This window comes from Nelumbo lutea, chromosome 2 (genome assembly GCF_056320005.1).
Source record: "Nelumbo lutea isolate HS-2025 chromosome 2, American lotus-T2T, whole genome shotgun sequence".
In the NCBI taxonomy this organism is placed as follows: Eukaryota; Viridiplantae; Streptophyta; class Magnoliopsida; order Proteales; family Nelumbonaceae; genus Nelumbo; species Nelumbo lutea.
The window spans coordinates 3011059-3036237 of NC_142685.1; the positions used below are offsets into that span (position 1 = coordinate 3011059).

General features: G+C 43.0%; 1 protein-coding gene across 11 annotated transcripts in view; it reads right to left on the minus strand.

The window, feature by feature from the left end:
* LOC148868101 (uncharacterized) overlaps positions 1-25179 on the minus strand; it is a 78163-nt gene that overhangs the window by 40088 nt on the left and 12896 nt on the right. For 9 of the 11 annotated variants that reach the window (XR_016106487.1, XR_016106486.1, XR_016106488.1 and 6 more), the window contains 3 exons: positions 19427-19513; positions 18931-18984; positions 1906-2090 (listed from right to left, as the gene is read on the minus strand). Coding sequence is in view for 8 of the 11 variants with exons in the window: in XM_088967328.1 (XP_088823454.1) it covers positions 1906-2090; positions 18931-18984; positions 19427-19513 (326 nt within the window). In the remaining 3 variants the exon portion in view is untranslated. The remainder of the gene's footprint in view (positions 1-1905; positions 2091-18930; positions 18985-19426; positions 19514-25179) is intronic. The other 2 variants (XM_088967325.1, XM_088967331.1) reach the window with 1 other exon arrangement.

Below are 25179 nucleotides of genomic sequence, written 5' to 3' on the forward strand. Positions count from 1 at the left end.
TATAAAGGGCTAGCAAGTGGCAGTAGTTTCTCTTTCCCTTACAGGGCGGACAGTGTGGTTTGGAAAAACTTTGCTCCTTTGAAGGTTAATTTTTTTATGGTTAACTGCTCTGAGAAAGTGTTCAACTAAGGTGAACCTATCTAGGAAAGGCGTTGCTCCAGATGGCGCCTTATGTTCCCTGTGACTGGCACTGCATGCAATGGCCTGGAAGCTTCAACCACCTATTTCTGCATTGCAACTTCACTAGCAGATTGTGGCAGCATTTCTTGGGTAGTATTCGTCTACAATGGTGTCAACCACAATCTATAATCAAGTTGCTCAATAGTTAGAGTGCGAATGGGATGAGTAGAAAGGGAAAACTCTGTTAGTCTGTGATCGTGTTTGCTATCTGTCATCTGGGCTGTTTGGCTTGAAAGAAACAGTAGAGAATCTGGCTGTCTACTGTTCCCTTTAAAGTCTCCCTTATTTAGGAGGCTGCCTGTGGAAAATTAAATACCTGTAATATCCTCCAGAAGAAGTTCGGAAGACTCAGCATCTCTCCCAAATTTTGTATCTTATACCTGATTGACGGGGAATCCTTAGGTCATATTATTAATTATCAGGTAGCTAGAAACTTGTGGGAATTGCAGCTGGACCCCCCCTCCCAAACAATGCCAAGAACTTTTTATCTCAATGGCATGGCCTAAAGTTCAAGCTGGGAGGTAGAGGCAGAATTTTTTTGGAAGGTTATTCCCCATGCAGTCATGTGGGGTTTATGGGAAGAATGTAATAGGAGAATCTTTAAAGACAGAATCTCTCCCAAAGAGCCAATTAGAGATCGTTGCCATTCTTTGTTTATCCTGTGGATGATGTACATCAAGCTCTTTGCAAATCTCAATAAAGGAGAAGTGCAGAGAAACTGGCTTGAACTGCTCCTCATGTCTCCAACCATTCAAAGACCTCTCACCTCGTTGTCACCAAGGAAAGACTGATTTCATTCTGAATTTCAATAGAAGTTTTAGAAGAGTCCTAGATGCCCCTGTGGCTGCAGGAATTGGGGGCCTTTTGAGAAAGATTCAATAGTGATCTATTTTGGGTTTATAGTGGCCCAACCTCCTCTACATTTGCAACAGGTCTGAGGTTTGTGCCCTTTGGAAGGTCTTAGAATTGCAAAAGTCCAGCAGATCACTTCTCTGGCCATAGAAGGGAACTCAAGAAATGTCAGAGAGTGGGTTTCTACTCATGGTCCAGGGCCGCCAGGCCCTTGGAAGCTTACTCATTTTTAATCTCTAATATAAACTGCAGCTTTAGATGGATTCCTGGAAGCTTAAATCAGTTGGCAGATGGCCTAGTGAAATCAGGGATGGGAAGGGATTCCTTGTGCAGTGCAAGCACAATGCCTTTATGTGCTGGCTTTTTTCTTTCTTTTGTTTTTTTTCAAGGCCCGTCGTACATCTTCATGTGCATCCCCTCCTTTTGATTAATGAAACCGGTTGCCCTTCTCTTCAAAAAGGAACAGTAGAGTGTTTCAATCCAAGGGCCATCCTGTTGAGCCTGTTATTACCTTATCTTTTGACTTCATTAGAATTTGGTTGAATTGTAATAGTTTTTTTTAGAGTAATTCCAGCCCTTTTTTCTTGGCTGTGATTTTTTTTTGGGGTGGGGGGGGTCTTAGGTGCCCTGTGGATTGATGTACAGAATTTCATTATACAGAAGGCTATAAATAACTAATAACTTTTTTGTGTAAGAATACAATACTTCATATTACTCACCAGAAAGTTTCACCTAGTCTTTTTTTTTATGAATAAAAAGTTTCACCTATTCCATAAAAGCAAATAACAGTAGATATTGCCGTTGATTGATTCTGTGGTATTGCCAAAGAGAAATTTAACAGAGATGATTCAGGACTGAATTACAGTTTCCTACCTTACATTGAACTTATAAACCATGTAGGGTTCACCTCCATCTAGTACTTCCAGAAGATTTTCACTTCGACTTTTAGAACTTATACTGGAAGAACTCAGTACACCAGAAACTGCATAACTGGCATGTCTAACTACTTCTAGTTCTGACAATATTGTCTTTCTTAGGCTTTCTGTGGCTAACTCAACCTGTGACAGAAACAAAACTGAACTAAGTCAAGGGCATCTAAAATCACTAATAGCATATTTTTTTTATTGGTAACAGTACGTATATCCATTGACAATAAAGAGGATTAATAACATTTTCCAAAAAGAAAAGTTCTTACCAACCTTTTTAAAAGCAACCATGAAGCTAATATAGTAATGTGATGCATATGACTCAACAATAAAACAGGTCAGCAAATGCCATGGTTGATGCTATGGCTAAGCAAGGGGTTAACAGAAGGTAAATGTTCTAGGGACCAGTAGGGTCTCCCTGATGTACTAGTAACAAATTTACTTCCATAATCCATATGTTCAAGGGAAGGGGGCTGCAGCTAGCCTGTAGGGTTGCCCGCACTGTAAATTGCATTTTTTCATTCTTTTTATAAAGCACAATTACCAAGCAAATCTGTGTCACATGATCAGAATTGGTCTTAGGAGAGGGAGCTCATTGCCGGTGGGTGGATTTGTGACAAAGTGTCATCATTATCTGATTACCATCATCTAAGCCTTATCCCAAGTTCCAACTATATGGGATTGGCTACATGAAACCTGTTTCACCATTCTGTTTTGTTTATCACAAAAAGATAATTTAGGACCCATAACCAATAAGAGTTTGGGCAAAAAGTTTTAAATACCAGCTTCCTCCCGATGCAATCCTTCTTTGTCCGGACTTGAGACCAGCAGTGTAAGACAAGCTCACACTGGCAGAGTAATTTGTAACAAAGTGTAATTCATAAAATAAAGGCACCATGCCTTAAGCTGTACTCTACTGTTTCTCAATTGTTCATGGCAGTGAGGGACTGTTTGTTTCCTCTTAACTCTTATCTCTTAAGAGGAATCTTTTAACTTTAAGAGAAAAATGGTTGTTCGTTTCCTCTTATCTCTTTTCTCTTAAAGTGCAATCATACAACTTTTTTGTTTTCCAATGATGCCCCCAAAAAGACAAACAAAAACTCTCATATATGGGGTCAAAATGGATATTTGATAATTTTCAAAATTTAGAATTCAGAATTCAGAGCAACATTCTCTGCATTCAGAGTTCAGAGGAAAGAGAAGTTCACCAATACCAATATACCTCTTAGTGTAATTATTGCACTTTCAGATGTTAGACTTCAGAGCAAACGAGCATGCCCTGAGTTTTCTCTGACCATTTTATTAATGAATTATCAAGTGTGTCATTGATCAAGCATACATACAGACACGTGTATTTTTAAAGCCTCAAATATTTGATATGAAGAGGCAGCTAGCTTAGTTTTATTTATAAATTATAATATTCTGTGGGGGATATAAAAGCCTTACCCTTCAAAAAACTTTATTTAAGAATTAACAAACACCAAAATATATAATGAATATCACAACACCCATGCTGGTTAGTCCCCAAAACCCAAACCAAAGAAACAGACTGAACAATTTCATGCAGTATTGGTTACAATGGCGTACTGAAAAAGAGATAGCAGATGGTTCATCGTCATCATCATCTAAGCCTTGCCCCAACCATATGGGTTTGGCTACACGAATCTTGCTTTGCCATTCCATTCCGTTCGGTGCTATATCCATTGTTAAATTATGGGCACCTAAATCAGTTCTTATTACTTCCACTCAAGTTCTTTTTGGTCTGTCCCTAGCTCATATAGTCCCTTCAACTTGTAATAGATCATTTTTTTCTAACGGGTGCTGTAAATGGTCTTATGCATGTAACAATACCATCTCAATCTACTTTCTCTCATTTTATCACATATTGGCGCTATTCCTAGAATCCTACATATGACTTTATTTTTAACCCAGTCCTAGTTTTACCACTCATCCATCTAAGCATTCACATTTCTGTAACTCGTTTTTTTTGGATATACGGTTTCTTAACAGCCCCACACCCTGCTCCATACAACATATCTGGCCTTAAACTGTTTTGCAGAATTTTTCTTTTAGCTGAAGTGGTGTTCACCTATCACATAAGACTCCAGATGCACTCCTCCAATTTTTCCAATCCTGCTATAATTCTATAGGTGACATCCTCCTCAATCTCTCCTTTGTTCTGAATTATTGAACCAAGGTAACAGAAGAGGTCACATTGAATTATCTCTTGGTCTCCGCTCCCAAGTGTACCCTGATTTGCACTCTTTACTGCATATATTCTGTTTTAGCAGATAGTTACTTAGAGTTTTTTTCTTTTTTTTTTTTTTGATCAGCAACAGAGAAAAGGAATTACTTAGAGATAATCCCAACCTAACCTACAAACAATTTCTTCCAGCACAGGTTTTCTTCAAGTTTTTATCAGATGAGCAAGAAATTTTATTGAATTCATCTTAAAGAAAAAAACATACAACAAATATAGAACCACAGCTCTTCCTTTATGAGTACAATTAAACCTTCTTGTTCATCCACCCTACCCTTAAGTAGCAAGCCCCAGTAGAGGTCCCCCTGTTAAACTCTTCCCTAACAAAGGATGAAGGGAATTAACTAAAGGCATTAGCATTTCTTATCGATTTGAATGAGATATTCAAACCACTTGGCACAAGCTAAAAAAAAACACCAGCTCCAACCATGTGTGATTCAAAGAACAACATAACTTGATCCTTGTAGAACAGATAGCAACTCTGCCCTGATAGATTTTCTACATCCTACCTGAGACCACCAAGATGATTTTCCTATTAGGATTTCTTACTATTATGCCCATCCCTGAACTCCCCAGGTTAACTATACAGAAGCTATTAAGGTTTTATTTAAGAGATCCCAAGGGTGTCAGACCCAATCAATAAGGATGATAACTCTTCTAGTAAGGAGATTATAACTCTTCTAGTAGAGAAAGAAGCAACCATATGCCAATTTCTGATGATATCATTAGTGCTTGAGTCCTTGGATTCTTCTCGTCTTCACCCAATGTGCTACTGTGATTGTGACTGTCAACCAATGCTTCCTGACTTCTATTTTGCCAGCAAAGATCCATGCATTTCTTCCTTCCCAAATGGATAAAAAAAAAATGGCTGCTTTGGTGCATCTTCTCATAATCTTTCACCTTTTAGTTTGGTGGGAGAACTGTGGTCTGAAATGCTGATGTACCTCCTATGGCTGCTGGCTCAACCAATTTTACTGTCAAACTGCAAAGTTTAAAAATTTTAACATGTAAAATTTTCTAGGTTAGACCAACCAGACCAGTATGAAAGCCAGGTTTTTTTCTATCTTTGGGTAATCAAGAAGGAAATTCTACACCAAATAAGGGGTAGCATGACCGAAATATCCATACTACAAATATATTGAAGTCCCCACGGGAAGTTATGAGTGAACATCCTATATCCCCCAGGAAAGCCAGTTTCTCAGCCTGGCAGACTAATCTTCAACTCGTTTTAGTACATTACTGCTGTCATGGCTGGGAGTAATAAGTGAGATAAAAGAAGCGTATCTTGCAGTGGATGGTCTCTTTTGCACAACACCAATTAAGTTGGCAATGTTGCACAAGAAAGCACAGGAGTAAATGCCATCATGTAGGTAGAACGCTTGAGTTTCCAACCCTATTTGAAGTTCACCATCTGTGGCAGAAAGCTTATGATTAGGATCAATGGGAGTGGAGATAGGTTTAGCTCCAAGTTTACCAATTTCAACAAGAAGATCAAGGACATATTTGCACTGAGATATGAAGATACCATCCTTAGACCGAGCAACTTCAATGCCCAAGAAATACCGAAGATCTCCCAAGTCTTTGATTTCAAATTCAGAGTTGAGAAATCCTTTTAGCTTATTGGCCTCTTCAATGTCATTACCCATGACCACAATGTCATCAACATAAACAATCAAGTAGGTCCCCAGAGAGTCATTTCTCTTCAAGAACAGTGTATGATTAGATTGTGTTTGAATGTAGCCAAAGGAGACAAGAGCAGCCCGAAATCTCTCAAACAAGCCCGAGGAGATTGTTTGAAACCATAAATAGATTTGTATAGTTTACACACCTTGCCTTTCATTTCTTTCCCATAGACTCCTAGAGGTAAAAACATATAGACCTCTTCATGCAGGTCTCCATTCAAGAAGACATTTTTAATGTCAAACTAGTGTAAGGGCCAATCAAAAGTAGCTGCTAGAGAAAGTAAAACCCTGACTGAAGTCATCTTAGCTATAGGAGCAAATATCTCAAGATAGACAATGTCATACATTTGGGTGTAACCCTTAGCAACCAACCGAGCCTTGAACCTCTCAACAGAGCCATCAGAGTGATACTTAATGATAAACACTCATTTACAACCCACTGGTTCCTTCCCTTCCGGCAAGTCCACAATATCCCAGGTATGGTCCTTATGCAATGCATCAAGTTCAGTCATCATAGCATCCCTCCATTCAGCTTGAGATAATGCTTCCGGTACAGACCTGGGTATCACATGGGAAGAAACAGATGTAAGAAATGAGTAGTAGGAAGGGGAGAGAAGGTTGTAAGATGAGTGTTTGGAGATACAGTGGGCTGTATACTTCCGCTTGCCCTTGCGAAGAGCAATAGGAAGGTCAAGGTCTGGGACAGTCAGAGATGGGTCAGTAGAGGGCTGACTTGTTTCCTCAGGAATGATGGGAGTGGCAAGATGCTCTTCTGAAGGAGTGGAAACAACCTACACATGTCTGAATCTCTGCCTTTGGTACCACCTTTGGAGAGCAGGAGCAAAAAGAGGAGCAGGAGCAGGGATATCAGAGGTAGGTCCAGTGGAAGAGGTGGACACCCCATGATCAGACTCACAAGGGATGGGAAGAGGAACAGTTGGAGACATAGCAAAGGGCTCACCAAATTTCTCCCCCTCAGGAGGAATACTAAAGAAGGGAGTCAACTCGGCAAAGGTGACATCCCGAGATACAAAGCGGGTGCCACGAACTAGATCAAAACAGCAATAACCCTTCTATGTGGAAGCATATCCCAGAAACACACACTTATGAGCCTTAGGTTCAAACTTGTGCCTTTGGTGACTATGAATATGCACATAGCAAGTACATCCAAACACATGGAGAGGAAGAGAAAAGAGATCCTCATCCGGGAAGAGAAGACTAAAAGGAGTTTTAAAGCCCAAGGACCCGGGAGGGCATACGGTTGATCAAAAAGGTAGCAATAAGAACAACATCTCCCCAAAACTTTATAAGAACATGGGATGCAAACAAGAAGGATCTAGCAACCTCAACCACATGCATGTTCTTTCTTTCCACCACCCCGTTTTGTTGTGGAGTGTAGGAACAACAACTTTGATGAATAACCCCAAAAGTTTCAAGACAGGTAGAGAGGGTTCTCTCAAAATACTCCTTAGCATTGTCAGAGCGGAATATTTTGATATGAGTATTAAACTGGGTGAGGATGAGTTCATGAAAATTTTTCACAATAGTTGGTACTTCATCCCTGGATTTCATGAGATAAATCAAAGTGTAACGCGAATAATCATCAATAAAAAGGATAAAGTACCTGTAACCCCCCGTGGTTGGCATGTGATATGGCCCCCACACATCAGAGTGAACAATAATGGAAAGGAGAAAGTGATCTTTTATTGCTAATTGAATAGGAATGTCTACAATGCTTTGCCAGCTCACATGATTCACAATGAAGACTTGATAAAGACACTCCTTTAAACATATCTGGGAACAGATGACTCAAAGCAGAAAAAGACAAGTGACCAAACCGAAAATGACATAATAAAATTTTGTTAACAAACTCTGACACGACTGACTCTAAGGCAACTGATAGGCCCCCAATTAATTTTACGTATGCCAGGAAGGGGAAAGGTCAGTTTTCGGCCAAGGGGGGAAATAATTGAACATGGGGGAACTTATGGCTGGAGGGAATAAGGAGAGTTTTGTAGCATTTATAGCTTGTCAGTTGGGAATAAGAATAGTAGCATTTATAGCTTGTCAGTTGGGAATAAGAAGAGTAGCATTTATAGCTTGTCAATTGGGAATAAGAAGAATGCGGGGCATTTATAAGTTGACCAGCTAGGCATTTATTATGGAAGGCAATTATGCTATAAGATGTGTATAAGAAGGGGCTTTAGGGGATGGAGGAGGCAGACTTTTGTTGAGTAAAAAATTTTGAGAGTGCTTGGGAGAGCCGGCGGTCTCTCGAAGAACCGACCCACTGTAAGTGATCTTATTTTCTTCTGATTGAATATCAGTTCCCTGTTGTTGTACTAGTGGTTTGGATTCTGTTGTGAATCTATGAACTGCGTGTCAAATTTCTGGGTCATATCAGTGGTATCAAAGAACGTCTTTCCTCGGCCATGGTGACAGCTAAGGAAGTGGCATCGCAGGTGGAGGGTTTCGAAGAACGCCTGTCTTCTCTGCATTCTGGATTTCGTTTGGAGATGGATGGCTTACGCAATGAGTTTCAGCGACTCGATCTAGATAAGGTAGCTGTTGGACTTTCGAAGATCTCGTCCCTAGAGAACTCGGTACAATCTTTGGAAGGAGGTGTTCAAGATCTAGTGAGACGATTTGATTTGTTGCTTCAGCAACGGGACTATTCAGCTCCTTTGTCTACAACTAACATTGCTCCTCCTTTAGTCACATCGAGTCGTGCAGCTAACAAAGGGAAGAGTGCAGCTTTCCCGACGTCTTATTCAATGTTAGTGCCGAAACATACTTTTGATCCACTTCCTCGGAAGTTGGAGTTGCCCATTTTTTATGGGGAAAATCTAGACAGCTGGCTTTTTCGCGCAGAGCGCTATTTTGAGATTTAATGGCTTGCTTCCAGCAGAACGTTTGCGGGCTGCAGTGGTCTGCTTAGAGGGTGATGCACTGTCTTGGTATTATTGGGAGGATGGTAGGCGACCTTTTCGTAGTTGGGCAGAATTCAAGGAACTCCTCCTTGAACGTTTCCGATCAACTCGAGGGAAACTTGCAGGAGCAGCTTCTATCATTACGTCAATCCACTACTGTCAAGGAATAGCGTCGCCATTTCGAGGTGCTTTTTGCCCCCTTATGTGACCTACCAGAATCAGTCCTTGAAGCAGTCTTTGTGAATGGGTTGCGCCCAGATATCCAGGTCGAACTCCGACAGATGGAACCCGTTGGGCTGATTAGAAAAATGGTTGCAGCCTAGAAATTTGAGGAAAAGAATCAGGCCTTATGGGCCTATCAATCAAGTTCATTTCCTCATGGGCCCGCAACGTCCCTCTCTGGAACCCACTTTAACTCACGGGTTTCGCAAGTGACTACTTCTGCTGTCACTCGACCTGCATGTGCCGCAATCCCTCCTCCTTCATCAGCCCCTATTATTAAGGTCCCACCTCCTGCTTTCAAAAAGATGGCTGACAAAGAGATGTAGCAGAAACGTGTGAAGGGTCTATGCTTCCGTTGCGACGAGAAATACAGCCCGGGACATCATTGTGCTTAGAAATCACTTCAGGTTTTATAGGTTCAAGATGATGTGGAGGAAATTGCTTCTAATGTATCTAATTGGGACTGCACTTCCGGGGACACTGAAATTGCTCCGGCTCCAGAATCAGCCGCACTTTGTGTATCGTCTCTTGTTGGGTTGTGTGCGGCAAATTCCCTTAAGGTGCGTGGATGCATTTTGTCACGTGAGGTGGTCATATTGATAGACTCGAGTGCATCCCACAACTTTATTTCCGAAACTTTAGTGGAAGAATTGAAATTACCCCGCACCCCTACACACGAATTTGGAGTTCAAATGGGAAATGGTGATGAGGTGAGAACTTCCGGAGTTTGCCGTCAGGTTTGTCTCAACTTACCCGAATTGGATGTCATTGCTGATTTCTTTCCCTTAAAGTTGGGTTCTACGGATGTTATTCTTGGTTTTCCTTGGTTAGCATCCCTCGGGGACTCAGTAATGAATTGGGGCAACATGTCTATGAAGCTCAATTTGGGAGGTGTCCGGGTAAAGTTGCAGGGCAACCCTTCTCTCTGTTCCTCTCAGGTATCTTTGCATGCTATGATGCGTAACTTACAACATGAGGGGCAAGGGGTTTTGTTAGAATTAAAACAATTGCAGATAGTGGATTCTCCGTTGAACTCTGTCTTGCCTACATCCCCGCCAATCTCCGATTTACTAGATGAGTTCAAAGATGTTTTTGACATGCCTACGGGCTTACCCCTACATGGGCTATGGAACATGCTATTGTCTTGCAGGAGGGCACTTCTCCTATCTCTGTTCGTCCTTACAGATATCCTCAACTCCAAAAAGATGAAATTGAACGCCTTGTCTCTGAGATGCAGGCTGCGGGTATTATTCATCCGAGTACAAGCCCCTATTCGAGCCCAGTCCTTTTAGTCAAGAAGAAAGACGGAAGTTGGCGTTTTTATGTGGATTACAGAGCCCTTAACCGTGCTACGGTTTCAGATAAATTCCCCATTCCGGTTATTGAAGAACTTCTCGATGAACTCCATGGTGCTTCTATTTTCAGCAAAATTGATCTTAAATCGGGCTACCACCAGATTCGGTCCCGCAGTGAGGACATTCCCAAGACTGCATTTTGCACCCACGAGGGCCATTACGAATTCCTAGTCATGTCCTTCGGTCTCACCAATGCACCCTCGACCTTCCAGTCATTAATGAATACGGTATTCCATGATTTCCTCTGTCGCTTTATGCTGGTATTTTTTTATGATATTCTGGTTTACAGTGCTTCCGAAGCTGCCCATTTGGATCACCTTCGACAGATCTTCTTTGTATTGCGCGCCCACTGTCACTTTGCCAACTCAAAGAAATGTACCTTTGCTCAGCCTAGCATTGAGTACCTGGGTCATATTATTAGCGCGGCTGGTGTTTCTGCCAATTCTTCTAAAATTCAGGCCATGGTTGATTGGCCTCAACCATCTTCACTTAAAGCTCTTCGCGGTTTTCTGGGGCTTATAGGCTATTATTGTCGTTTTGTGCGTAACTACAGTAAAATAGCATACAGCTTAAAAAGGATGCTTTCTCATGGAATGCGGAGGCTGAGAATGCATTTCAGGAGTTGAAATGGGCTATGACGATCGTACCTGTATTGGCCCTTCCAGATTTTTCCCAGCCCTTCTTGATCGAGACGGATGCATCCGGTGTAGGTCTCGGGGTGGTATTAATGCAGAATAATCGGCCTATAGCTTTTTATAACCACAAGCTTAGCCCGCCTGCACAATCAAAATCTGTCTACGAGCGGGAATTAATGGCCATTGCCTTTGCCATTAAAAAATGGCACCCCTATCTTCTTGGAAGACGCTTTATTGTTCGGACCGACCAGCGTAGTCTCAAGTATCTATTGGAGCAGCAGATTGTTGAAGGTGAGCATCATAAGTGGCTTCTTAAGCTTATGAATTATGACTTTGAGATTCAGTACAGACCGGGTGCCGATAATACCGTGGCTGACGCCCTATCCAATGTTCCTGCTGAAATGCACTTAAACTCTCTTACAGTCCCTATTTTCCTTGATTTTGATGACCTTAAGGAGCAAGCTGATGCTGATCCTTTCCTGGCCCCCATCAAGCATGCCATACAGCATGATCCGGCGTCCTATCCCGCCTATTCTTTAGTTGGAGAACACCTATGTTATCATGATAAATTGGTTATGTCGGCTTCTTCCCCATTTATTCCCCTCTTACTAAAGGAGTTTCATTCGGGAGTTGTGGGAGGTCACGCGGATATCCGTCGGACATATAGGCAAATAGCGCCCATAAACCACCTTGAACAGGTCTACTCGTGGGTGAGTATTAGGACAAAAAAAAATTGCTGATTTTGAAAAATTAACTTCTTGACCAGACCATTTGCAGAAGTCATTTAAAAGATGAAAAATAGTCGTAATTTTACTATGTGTACAATGACCCGAGTTTCCAAAGCGGAAACCATGCGGTGTGCCCTGCCCTGTTGGATGTTTTGCTCAAGTAATCTAGAAAGGACCTCCATACACAATATGAATAAGTATGGGAGAATGGGCAACCCTGTCGTAAACCCCGAGAAGGCCTAAAAGGAGAAGTTGACTGGTGGAAATAGAGAAATAGATGAGATCACAAAAAGTAGAGGAAAAACCTAGATGATTAAGGATGATATTAAGAAAGGCCATTCAATTCTGTCGCAAGCCTTGGAAAGATCTAATTTCAACAAAAATGAGCCATATTGTCCCCTTTGTTTTTGCATGGAGTGAAGAACTTCCCGAGTGATGATAGAGTTTTCAGTAATATTGCGAATCGGTGTGAAAGCACTCTGACATGGGGATATTAATTTAGGGAGTATAGTTTGCAGCCTTCGAGTGATTAATTTTGCTATTAATTTATATAACACATTGCATAATCCAAAGGGCCCGAAATCTTTAGCAGTTTCTACATTGTCCACTTTTGGTGTCAAACATAAGTTAGTAGAATTGACAACAGCAATATCTTGGGGATGTTGAAAAATGTGTTGTACCCAAGCTGTAACTTCTGCTCTGAATAACGGCCAACCCTATTGTAAAAACACAGCATGCATACCATCCGGACCCGGGGCTTTCCATGGGCCCATACTAAATAGAACATCATGGATCTCAGTTTCCTCGTGGATTTGCATGAGCATGGTGTTTGTGAAATCAGAGATAGTGTAAGCCATTTGAGGCAAATGAAAATTACAGAGATCAGGTGTAGATGGCTGAAACAAATCTTGATAGTAAGAGCTTAGTAATGATGAGATTTCACGTGCACGGATCGTCCAAGAACCATTTGGTTTTCGCAGACAAGCAATGTGATTTCTTCGATGGCGGTTGCTAGCTGCAATATGGAAAAATCGAGTACACCAATCACCTTGGGTGGACCATTCAATTCGTGCTCGTTGTTTCTAGTAAAGTTCTTCACGAGAAAGCCATTGTTCAAGTTCAGTTCGTAGCTATTTTTTTCGAGCTATCAGTCCAGCATCTGGGTGAGAAGATTGAACAACTAGCAGCTGTTTTTCCAAGTCAGCAATGATTGTCTTAAAATTACCATGAAGGGATTGGCCCCATTTGCAGAATTCAGTGAATGTACAATGCAATTTGGATAGCAAATTGCCATGGGAGTTGTGCCAAGCATTTGAGAGTACATCATAAAGCGGAGGTTCAGAAAACCAGGATTCTTCACACTTGTAGCAGTTCCTTCTTCACACCTACTACTGGCATGACACCTTTCAAGGTGGTTTATGGGCGCGATCCTCCTCCATTAACCCGCTATGAGCTAGGCTCTACGGCTAATGTTGATGTTGAAGTTGTTCTCCTTCAACGAGATGCTATACTTAGGGAGCTGCGTGCTCATCTACACTGTGCACAACAAAAGATGAAAGGCTCGGCAGATGTGAGCCGCCGTGATGTTAATTTTGAGGTTGGAGATTCGGTATATGTGCGAGTGTGACCTTATCGCCAGCAGTCTCTAGCTCGCTGAGCCAATGAAAAGCTTGCCCCTCGATTTTATGGACCATTTGCTATTGTGGAAAGAATTGGCGTTGTCGCTTATAAACTTCAACTTCCTCCAGAGGCAAGGATTCATCTTGTTTTTCATGTCTTGCAACTCAAAAAGGCAATTGGCAATCATGTCTCTTCTCTTGTGATTCCTTCCACTCTGTCAGCTGATATGGAAATGTTGGTGGAACCTACGGCCGTTCGAGGGGTGCATCCATCCACTATGCCTGGAGTTACTGGTTCAGAAGTGCTTATCCATTGGCAGGACCTGCCTGATTTTGAAGATTCATGGGAGCCTTTTGACTTACTTCGCAACCAATTTCCTCATTTCAACCTTGAGGACAAGGTTAGACTTTGGGCGGCGAGTAATGATAGGCCCCCAATTAATTTTACGTATGCCAGGAAGGGGAAAGGTCAGCTTTCGGCCAAGGGGGGAAATAATTGAACATGGGGGAACTTATGGCCAGAGGGAATAAGGAGAGTTTTGTAGCATTTATAGCTTGTCAGTTGGGAATAAGAAGAGTGTGGGCATTTATAAGTTGGCCAGCTGGGCATTTATTATGGAAGGCAATTATGCTGTAAGACGTGTATAAGAAGGGGCTTTGGGGGATGGAGGAGGCAGACTTTTGTTGAGTACAGAATTCTGAGAGTGCTTGGGAGAGCCAGCGGTCTCTCGAAGAACCGACCTACTGTAAGTGATGTTTTCTTCTGAATGAATATCAGTTCCCTGTTGTTGTACTAGTGGTTTGGATTCTGCTGTGAGTCTGTGAATTGCGTGTCAAATTTCTGGGTCATATCAGCAACTCCATGAGGTGGTCTCAAAGCTTGATCCGGTGTGTCCAGCAAGTATATTCCATTCGCCTCATGGCCACTCCCAATCATCCTCTGAGACTGTAGGTCCTGAAAAACACGAGTGGGAAAGAAGGTTATGCTGCAATTCATGGACTTTGTTAAGCTACTAACAGATAAGAGGTTTGTGTTAAGTTTAGGGACATGAAGAACAGAAGATAAGAACAGGGTGTTAGAGGTCTTTATATCACCTTTACCAAAGATGGGGGCAAGGGACCCATCGGCAAGGGATATTTTCTCTTTCCCAGAGAGAAGGTGATATGAGCAAAAAAGGTTAGATAGACTGGTCATATGGTCTGATGCACCGAAATCGATAATCCAAGGGATTTTATGACTACCTGAAATTGAAGCATGATTTGCAGAAGCACGAGTACCTGAGTGAGCAAAAGTCGATGAAGATTATGTACTGTTGGAAGGGTGAGATGAAGAAACTGTAGCTTCCAGGTGATTTAAGAGCCTCCCATACTTCTCAAAATCCAGCTTCATTGCAGCCAACTACTCAATGGTTGATTTCTCTTCACTCTCCTTACTTCCCCCTTTAGGTACTATAGCAGTATTAGCAATCTTGGGTTTTCCCACCTGACTACCCTTCTTAGGGTTATTATTGTTCTTAAATCTATTAGGGAGAAGTCCAGGATGAAGCTTCCAGCAGGTGCCCTTTGTATGTCGTGGTTTCTTGCAATATTCACACACCTGCTCTCTTTTCTCAGTAGGGCCCTTTGGTTTCATTCCGCATGTGCAAAATGTTCTGTAGGTGGACTCTGCAACTGAACCTGTCGCCTACTCTCCTCACTACTTGTCATAGCATATGCCTGTGAAAAAGAAACCTCATCCCTGGCCAAAACATTATGTCTGATAATATCAAACTCAGGGTTGAGTCCAGTGAGAAACTCAAACACCCTATTTTCCTTCACCAGCTTTCTATACATTTCAGCATCATTTTTACTCTCCCATACCACTGCCTCCATAACATCAATTTCCTGCCATAGGGATTTTAGTATAAAGTAGTAGATTGCTACACTCTTCTCCCCCTGTCTCAGGTTTTTCACATCACTTTTCAATTTGTACGCTCTGGCTACATTCAGTTTCTGTGAATAGGTCTCAGTTACATTGTCCCATATCTCCTTAGCCGAAGACATCCAGAGATAGTGCTGGCTTATATGGGGTTGCATAGAATTGACTAACCATCCTATAACAGTATAGTTCTCTTGCATCCATTTTTCAAATTCAGGGTCTATCTCTTCGGGCTTCACCTTACTACTTGTGAGATACCCGAGCTTTCCTCTACTACAAACATAGATTTTTATAGACTGTGCCCAAGCAGGATAGTTTGTCTCATCTAGCTTAATTGTGGTAACACCAATCAAAATGGAATCTACTGAGGCAGGTCCAGAAACCGGCACCTGCTTGAACTCACTTCCGTATGTCTCCATTAATCAAACTGAAATCAAAGAACAGAAATTTTGACTATGTAAACTTACTTGAAGTCAAACCAAAACTCGGGTGCTTGAAAAACTAGGGTTTTGCTCCGTCCAGCAGATGGGAGGAAGAGAGAAGATGTTGCCGCACCTACCAGACTAACCCAAACTCTTCCAAACCTGAACCGCCCTCCTTTAGCAGTCACAAGACACCTTCCAAGCACAGAGTGCCACACCCAAGCTTCACCTTTCCTGGTAACCTCGAAAATCTCTAGTCGACTAGGGTTTCGGGCAGCAGCAGAACAGCATCACTTCTTGGCAAAATCTAGCAAGAACTAAACTCTCCAAACCCTTCTACCAACTAGGCAAGTGATTCTCTATACTATAGAGAACCTATCTCTCCATACACTCTCTTGATTTTAGAGTGTACAGGAACGAAGAAAAAGAAGGAAGAGGAACTAAACCCGCTCTGATACCAAGATGTAAATAAGTCCTTTAATATCAAGATTAAACTTGGTGATTAGCAGAATAAAACAGGTCTGAATAACTGTACAAGAGAAGAAGATAGCGAAGAGAAGAGGTAAGAGAAAATGAGTTGAATGATTCTCCATTCTCCTCTAACCCTATTTTATTAAGATCTAAAAATTTGATGATGACAAGAATGCCCTTAAGTGGGTGGCCAGCTTGGCAGTTACATAAAGAAAAATAAAACAAGAATAAATAACAGGCCCATTAAGTGTGGCCCATCAACATAAAATAAAAGATATTACAAGAGAGGCTGTTAGGGCCCATTCGGCCTAGTCTCTTTACAGATTCTACTTGGAATTAATATATCTTGGCAAAATGCCTCTCTTCATAATAGGTTGCCTTGGCTTGTTCCCAAATCTCACAAAATGTATCAGTCCATATGAAGTTTTTCTTTACATGAGGCAGCATGGAACCTAAAAGCCAAGACATAACCATACTGTTTTCTTGGTCCCATCTATCATGTTTAGCTGTACTAGTTTTGGTTCTTTAATCTTTCTACTTATGTAACCAGATTTCCCCCTAGCTGTGATATAAAGTTTAATGCCTTTGGATCATTCTAGATAATTTAGGCCATCAAAAGGGGTAATAGTCATAGAGAAATTCATGCCGTCCATACCCCCATTAAGGTTTCCTTGAGGGGAAGTAATACCAGAGGTTGCTGAATCCTCAATAGCCATTTTACCCAATGTTTTACTGCTGATTTTCCAAGAAAAAATTGAGAAAGAAGTTCTGTACTTCTACAGCATTGTTATTGGTACACATAGTAGGCTAACCAACCACCCAAACAGAGAGCAACACACTAACCAAGGAGAACAGCAGTATATCCACCATCTGTAACTTAAAAAGGGATCCAAAAACAGGTTCAGCCGGACTGTAGGTCAGTAAACCCTAGCTGAAAAACACTTCAGCTTATAGGAAAGGAGACAACCAGCTCCTACAACCCCAAACTGTGACATTCACAGTAATCACACACTTAAATGTGAATGTAACAGTATATACCTGGAGTACAGTAGTGATTCCACGACCCACATTCGATAAAAAACTAGGTGCAAACCCTAGAAATACTGCTCACTGCATTCGGCTGTCACCACAATCACCGCAAAGCCTCTTTTTGGTGCAACGACCAAGAGAGAAAAGAAAAAACAGGAAGACTAAAAGGCTAGGTCAGTCCGAAGGAGTTTTCTCTTCCTCTTCCAATCGAAAAACAGAGTTTCAGATGGAGAACTCGATCTGATAAGATTAGGCCCAGATCAGCGCTCTGATACCATGTAGTCCAGCAGAAGAAAAAATAAAATAGAGGGGGAAATACCATGAAGAAGAAGTTCTTATTCATAAAGATGTGGTTGGCAGCATCTAAGTTAGTATTTATACTTAGGGCGACAGCTTATAACAAATAGAGGGGGAAATGCCAGAAATACCCCTACGCTAGTACATAGCATGTTACAACAAGGGTGAAAGAAGAACAAGATGATGATGATGAAAATAATCAATATGTGTTGATTGGATAAAATTTTGAGATCTTCCATCTTCCATGCTTATCGGTTCAAGTTTTGAAGTCTTTGAGGGTTCAAGGCGGTATAGCCCAATACCTCCTAAAGTTAGATTTTTCTGTTGGGAGGCAGGAGGCTGTTAACCAAATTACAAATACCTGTGCAAGGATCCAAAGAAGATGGAATTTCTGGGCTCTCTCATGTGTGTGTCCTCTGTATGAAGAGCGGGGAGAATGCCAATCACCTTCCTCTACATTGCTATTTTGCCTCTAGCTTGAGGAAGCTAGCTTTTCAGTTGTTTGGAAAACAATGGCTGGCACCAGCTGAAGTGGTTGATCTATTCAAAGTTGAGGTAATGGCTTGTAGCATTTGGAGTACCTTGGCAATGTTTACGTGGGGCTGTTCTGTGGAGGCTGTGATGTGAAAAAAATGTGAGTGTGTTTGAAGAAAAAAGTAGGGATTTGGATCAAGGGCAGCTCACTGGTCTGTGGTCTGTGAAGACTTCAGAGGAGTTTCACTAAATGACTTACTAAGAGGGTGCTGGTGGTTGCTGATTTCCAAGAATGAAGGCAGCAAAAAACAGCTGAGTGGGCCCCTCCTGCAGTGTAAAAATAGATGGTTAACTGTTTCCATCTCCAAACTACAAAGACTGCATCTCAAGTCATTGCAAATAAAGCCTCTCTTCAGCAGCATCTCTTTGGTGAGGCACTTCTCTAAAGCTGCCACCCAAACAAAAAATTTAACTTTTGAGGGTGCCACTGTCCCCCAAATGGCCCGGCTAGGAAAAGGGGCTTCATTTTCTCATACTAAAAAGCTGTAGAATGATTTTACTGAGAACTCTCCTGATCTGTTCCACTTCCACACTCTTGAATCCTGAGTTTGTAAGTAATTGATCAAAAAAAAAATCCTGAGTTTGTAAGTATCTACTAAAAAGAGCATAGTCAAACATATTTTCTTTTAATATTTTTTCTTACCTTTCAAAAAAAAAAGAACATAGTCAAAAGGAAAAAGCATTTCTTGTTCACAATTAGGATGCTTAGTTTAAACCAGCTCAAATTTAAATTTCAACTCAGGAAATCCAAGTTCAAGAATATTGCCTGATGAATAGAAATTATTGTTTGCTTTATGGTTAAATGTTGCTTACATACAGAGTCATGCTGAATGAGTTTCATAGAATTTGGATATGGATGTATTACTTTACCTTTTCATCTTTAAGAGGCACTACATCCCCGGTCAAAGCAACCCGTGCTGGTAACTGCAGTAGATTAATTGTCCAAACTTTATTAAATGGTTGGATAACTAATAAATGTACATGGTTTAATTTATGTAATTAATGTAAACAAACTAGAAATTTTTAACTTTAAAAATACTTCTAGTGGAAAACAGAAGCAACTTTAAGTGGATGAGCAGATTAGCAAACGGATTAGCTGATACTTTACCTAACCATCTAAACAAGGGTCAATAAGGAACATCTCTTTTGGGGTGAGCAGATCGGCATATTATAAATAGCATTTTTTTAGTTCTAATAAAATTTCACAGTTACCAATTAAATAAAGTACTTCTAGTGGAAGTCCTTATTACAAGACAGATATCTTTTTCAGGAAAGTAAGAAACTAAAAGGGAAAAAAATAAAAAAGAGCTCCACATATAAACTAAGCTCAAGAATAGAATCCATGTAAACGCAATGAAGAAGCAACCTTTCTAACAGATCTCAGCAAGTTTGCAAGTGGACCTGGAATGGGGCTTGTAACAGCAAGAGAACCACGTTCATCGATTATAGTGTTCTAAAAAGAAGAGAAGCATAATACAAGTTATCAGAAAAGAAAATGCTGATCATAAAATTCATGCCCATTAGCTTAAGTCTATATAGCTACCTATGTAGATTATAGCATAACATAAAGATTGCAACAACAACCTGAAACTTCAATTACAAAAGTGATAAAAAAACACACACGCATAATAGAGAGAGAGAGAGAGAGTGGAATACCAGAACAGGATTTTGTGTAACCAACCCCATATAGTTGGGACTAGGCTAGGTTGAGTTGAGAGAAAGAGTATGTCAGAAGTAGAAAAAGTAAGACGCTGTTTGGAATAGACTTCTACTTTTGCAATTTAAAAATACCTAAGTACACAAAATACTTTTACTTTGGTATTTTTGCTTTGAAAACGGTTTGGATAAAAAATTTTGAAAAGTATGCTTCCAAAATAGAAGTACCATTTTCTGTTTGGCCAAAGCATGTCCGTTCAACCAACCCCATATAGTTGGGACTAGGCTAGGTTGAGTTGAGAGAAAGAGTATGTCAGAAGTAGAAAAAGTAAGACGCTGTTTGGAATAGACTTCTACTTTTGCAATTTAAAAATACCTAAGTAAAAAGTACACAAAATACTTTTACTTTGGTATTTTTGCTTTGAAAACGGTTTGGATAAAAAATTTTGAAAAGTATGCTTCCAAAACAGAAGTACCATTTTCTGTTTGGCCAAAGCATGTCTGTTCATGCTTCCAGTGACGGTTTCTGGTGGTTTGGCGGTCTGAGACCGGCGCAGCAGTCCAACTCCAGCAGCGACAAGGAGAGGTAGGGTCGAGAGTTTTATCGGAGGGTGATCACGTGGTTCGCACGAAAACAGAAGCACTATTTTGCCAAAAGCACGAAGTCTAAAAAGTCAACTTTGTGCTTTTGGGGGTTTTCATACTTTTAGAAAGTATAAAAGGATAAACATAAAGTATACAATACAAACGTTATATCATACTTTTGTACTTTCAAAAGTACAAAAGTACTTTATAAAAGTTTGGGTTTACAGTATGGAAAAGCCTCCCTGAAGCCTCATTGTTCTTCCCAAGCTCATGTAATTGCATTACTAAATGCACCATCTTGCACTAAATATAATTTGAAGGTTTTAAAAATTTTCTGTACCAACAATGAATGCACAAGTTTCCGCTTTGGTAAAGTGTAAAAATAAAGTTAATAAACTAAGGGCCCTGAAGCAATAGATAATCATTTTCCATCACCTGAAAAACCCTATTTCTAATGGATAGCCATCAAAGCTCAATTCATGACACTCCCAAAACAGGAGAATCATGTCATTGTGATTTAAAATCTGTTGCTTAGGATAATAGGTACTCCTTTCCAATTCGTTAGAATGTCATTGTAGCATCCTCTGAAATAATAATAATAATACTAGTAGTAGTAGTAGTAGTAGTAGTATTGATAGGGGGTGATTTGGCCGGACCTCGCAGTACAGGTACACATGGGCGTGACCTTGCTCAAACAGTGACTCAGCATGACAGCGCAACGGACGTGACCACAACTCGGAGGGAAGGTCCCACCAAGTTCAGCTCGGCAACTGGGCGGATAAACCACTCGCCAGAAGCCGCCTCACTCGCACCTCCTCTCTGGGGTTAAGGCACTTCGGGGCGCCCTGACCTCTCTTGAGGCCCGAGCTCCTCCCAATGGACCTCGGGCCACTCCCAGACAAGAACACGCCGATCCATCTCTAGACACCCCGAGGCATGGACACCTCGGGTCAGCCAACTCGGCATAACTTGCTACGGGCAGCTCGTCACTCAAGAGATAGCCCGACTCAGGGTAATTCGTGGAAGGGTAGCTCGGCATACCGTAGGAAGGCTTCCTGCTCGACCGTCGTACCCGACAAATCTATGGACAGCGGACATGTCCCTCGTCAGAAAGCGTCGCGCCTGTCACCTTCAGAAAGGTGTCTCACACCTGACAGGCACGTACCCTGCAACGACGGCCCCGCGCGTGCCACCTCAGCCCTGCCAGTAACGGTTGTGGCAGACTGACAGTGGCGATTATACCTGCCCTGTCAGAAGTAGAGGGCCTGAAGCAACGGAATTCAGTTATAAGGGGCTTATTCTCAAGGAACAAGGTATCTTCGAATCACCTGCACAATCTTCACTCTTAGCCTTCATTTTCCCTTTGCTTCTTGCACGAAATATTGACTTAATCATCGGAATGTTCCCGCCGAGCAAACCCCCTGGAGTTCTTCTTCTTCCCTCTCGTTCCAGGTGCCTCTCAGGAGCCACGCGAGTGCCAGCTAGGAGTGACCGGATCGCACTACATCATTTGGCGTTGTCTGCGGGAAACGCTTCAAAAGGCCTTTCTCTCTAAACTTTCATAGTTCTTTTCTTCCTTGAAAAAAAATTCAACACTTATGGCTTCCTCTAGCAACGTCGGACGAAGCACGGAAATGGATAACTCCAGGGAACAACCCCAGATTCCTACTATCTGTATCGAACAGTTCACTGTTCCCCTCTCGGCGGATGGAATCCCCATCTTGAATGTGCCTCTCACAGTGGCACCTGTCATCGCCCCACTCCCTGCTATAGTCGGAGCGACGTTCACCGAACCTTCGATCGTGCCCTCAGCGGCCAGCCCAAACCAACTGAAGGACTTGATGCAGTGCATGTGGGCCATGCAGGCCCAAATGCAACAGTTCCAGCACCTTCAGCTCTATCAACAACACGTACTGCACTAGGTCTCCCAGTATCAGTACCAGCAGCAGTTCCCCCAGCTGCCTCAACCTCAACTTCAGCAGGCGCAGTTCTCGCCTCGGCACCCAACCTCGCAGCAAGCTACAACTCGCCGCCAGGACGAGCGCCCCTCTGGCCAAGAAGGGGCCCCCCAAAACCTCCCAAAAAACCAGGCCTCCCCCGCGGCAAACGAGAGAGACCGACTACCCCGGTCTTGCCGCAAGCAGACAAGTCGGGAGGACCCCAGCTCGCCAAGTCTACATCACCTTGGCAGTCAAAGTTTGAAACCCCGATCCTTAAGAACCGGTTCGAGATCCGGCAACAGACTCCAAACAGGATCCCTCTGTCCGCAGCCATCACCAGCAAACCGGGCTACTTCCTGCACAAACCATTCCGGATAGCGCAAAGGTGAGCAACACGAACGCCGAGCCCACCAAGAAGCAGAGACGCCGCCGCCGAGCTCACCGATCTGTCACCCGCGATTTGCCCGAGCTCGGGGGCAAAGAAGAGGTAAGCTCGGCCGAAGTCAAAGCTCCCCTCCTCTCAGTCCCATCCCCCTGTCTTCTGAACTCCTGGCAGTCCCAATGCCCAAAGACTTCAAGCTCCCCCCTCTTGACAAGTATGACGGGTCGTTTGACCCAAATGATCACGTAGATGCCTTTCAGTCACAGATGCACCTGGCAAGAGCCAGTGAGTCGTGCATGTGCGTGGCCTTCTCCACTACTTTTAGGAGAGCAGCCCATACGTGGTACCGGAACTTGGCACCTGGGTCGATAAGTAGTTGGGCGTAGTTCGCACAAGCCTTCACGTCCCACTTTGTCACCAGCAAACGGTGCCCGCGAACTAAAGAAAGCCTCCTCAGCATAGTGCAAAGAGAGGGAGAGTCCATTCGGGGCTATATCAAGCGGTTCAACGATGCTTGTATGCAGATACCGTGCCTGGACCCCGTCATATGCCTTGCAGTAGCTAAGAAAGGCGTGACACACAAAGAGTTCAAATGGCACATGATCGTCAACCAGCCAGCGACCATAACCGAGTTTCTGAAGCTCGCGGACAGGTTCAAAGCCACCGAAGAGGAGATCAACTAGAAGGGCGAGGGCACGCCCGAAAAAAGAAAGAGGAAAGGAGAGCCTTCCAGTCAAGGGGACAGTCGAAAGAAAAAGGATACAGTTCGGGGGGCAAAGCCAGGTCAATTGTTCCGAGCTCCTATGACGGAACGAGCTGATTACACCCCACTGAACGCGAAGCGGGCCAAAATCCTGATGGCGATCAAGGACGCCCCGTACGTGAAGTGGCCACCCCGTCTGAGGGGGAATCCCAATGAAAGAAATAAGTCTATATTGCAGTTTTCACAAAGATCACGGTCACAGTACCAAGAGTTGTAAAAACCTCCGCAACGAGATAGAGGAGCTCATCCGTTGCGGATATTTGAGAAACTTTGTACAAAATAATAATAACAATAGTAATAAAACAGGTCGGCAAGGGGAGCACGGTAAGGATGCTCCCGAGTCCAGCAGTAGGCCGACCGAACAACCGCAGAGGCAACCTCCGGAAGAGAGGCCAGTTCGAGGGACCATCGACATGATAGTGGGAGGTTCGATCGTTGCGGGTTGCACTTCAGCAACAGCTCGGACGTCAATTCATGAGGCCACCTGGGAGGAGCAGAACCCCCCAAAGCGATCGAGGACAGAAGAGCCAATTTTCTTCACAGAAGATGATGCGCGAGGGGTCCACTATCCCCACGATGATGCGCGAGGGGTCCACTATCCCCACGATCGTAATAAAGGTAAGAATCAACGACTTCGAAGTCAGGCGCGTACTCGTCGACTCAAGCAGCTCAGCCGACATCCTCTTCAAAGCTGCGTTTGACCAGCTTCAGTTGCAGAGAGGCGACCTGAAGCCTACAGACACTCCTTTGGTGGACTTCAGCGGAGAAGAAGTCCAACCCCTTGGGAAAATAACAGTACCTGTGGAAGTCGGCACATGGCCTTGTGTGGTCAGATTCAAACTCGATTCCTGGTGGTCGCGACCCCCTCCCCCTACAATGCCATAATAGATCAACCGATTACCCATGTCCTGCGGGCGGTGGTCTCCACCTACCATCTGGCTATGAAGTTCCCTATAGACTTCGGTGTGGGGGTAGCACGGGGCAACCAGCTCGAGTCCCACAAGTGATATGTCGCCGCCCTGAAGGGAAAGACCAAGGTAGCCGACGACCTCGAACTGGAGCGACCTACGGAGCAAGGCGAAGAACGAGCCGCGCCCACAGAAGAAACTGTCGCAGTCCCGACCTTAGCAGCAAACCCAGCTCGGACGCTTCAAATTGGCACTTCCGTCCAGGAACCTCTACGATCCGAACTGGTAAGTTTCTTACTTCAAAATTTGGATATTTTTGCATGGTCTGCGGCAGAGATGCCCGATATAGACCACGACCTTATAACTCACAAGATGAATATTGATCCTGTAGTCAGGCCCGTTAGACAGAAGAAACGCAACCTAGCCCCGGAGCGGTGGAAAGCGGTCGACGAGGAGGTCGAGAAGCTCCTCGCAGCTGACTTCATAAGAGAAGTCCACTACCCGAGCTGGGTAGTCAACCCCGTCCTAGTAAAGAAGGCCAACGGCAAGTGGCGCATGTGCGTTAACTACACCGACCTGAACCGAGCTTGCCCAAAAGACTGCTTCCCGCTCCCCAGAATTGACTGTTTGGTGGACGCGACCTCAGAGCATGAGTTGCTAAGTTTCTTGGACGCCTATTCAGGCTAACCAAATCAAGATGGACCCGGCGGACGAAGAAAAAACTGCCTTCATCATGGAATTCGGCATGTACTGTTACAAGGTTATGCCCTTCGGGTTAAAAAACGCAGGGGCAACCTTTCAAAGGCTTGTAAAGAAATTGTTTGCGTCGTTAATCGGCAGAAAAGTAGAATGCTATGTAGACGACATGGTCGTCAAAACTTGATT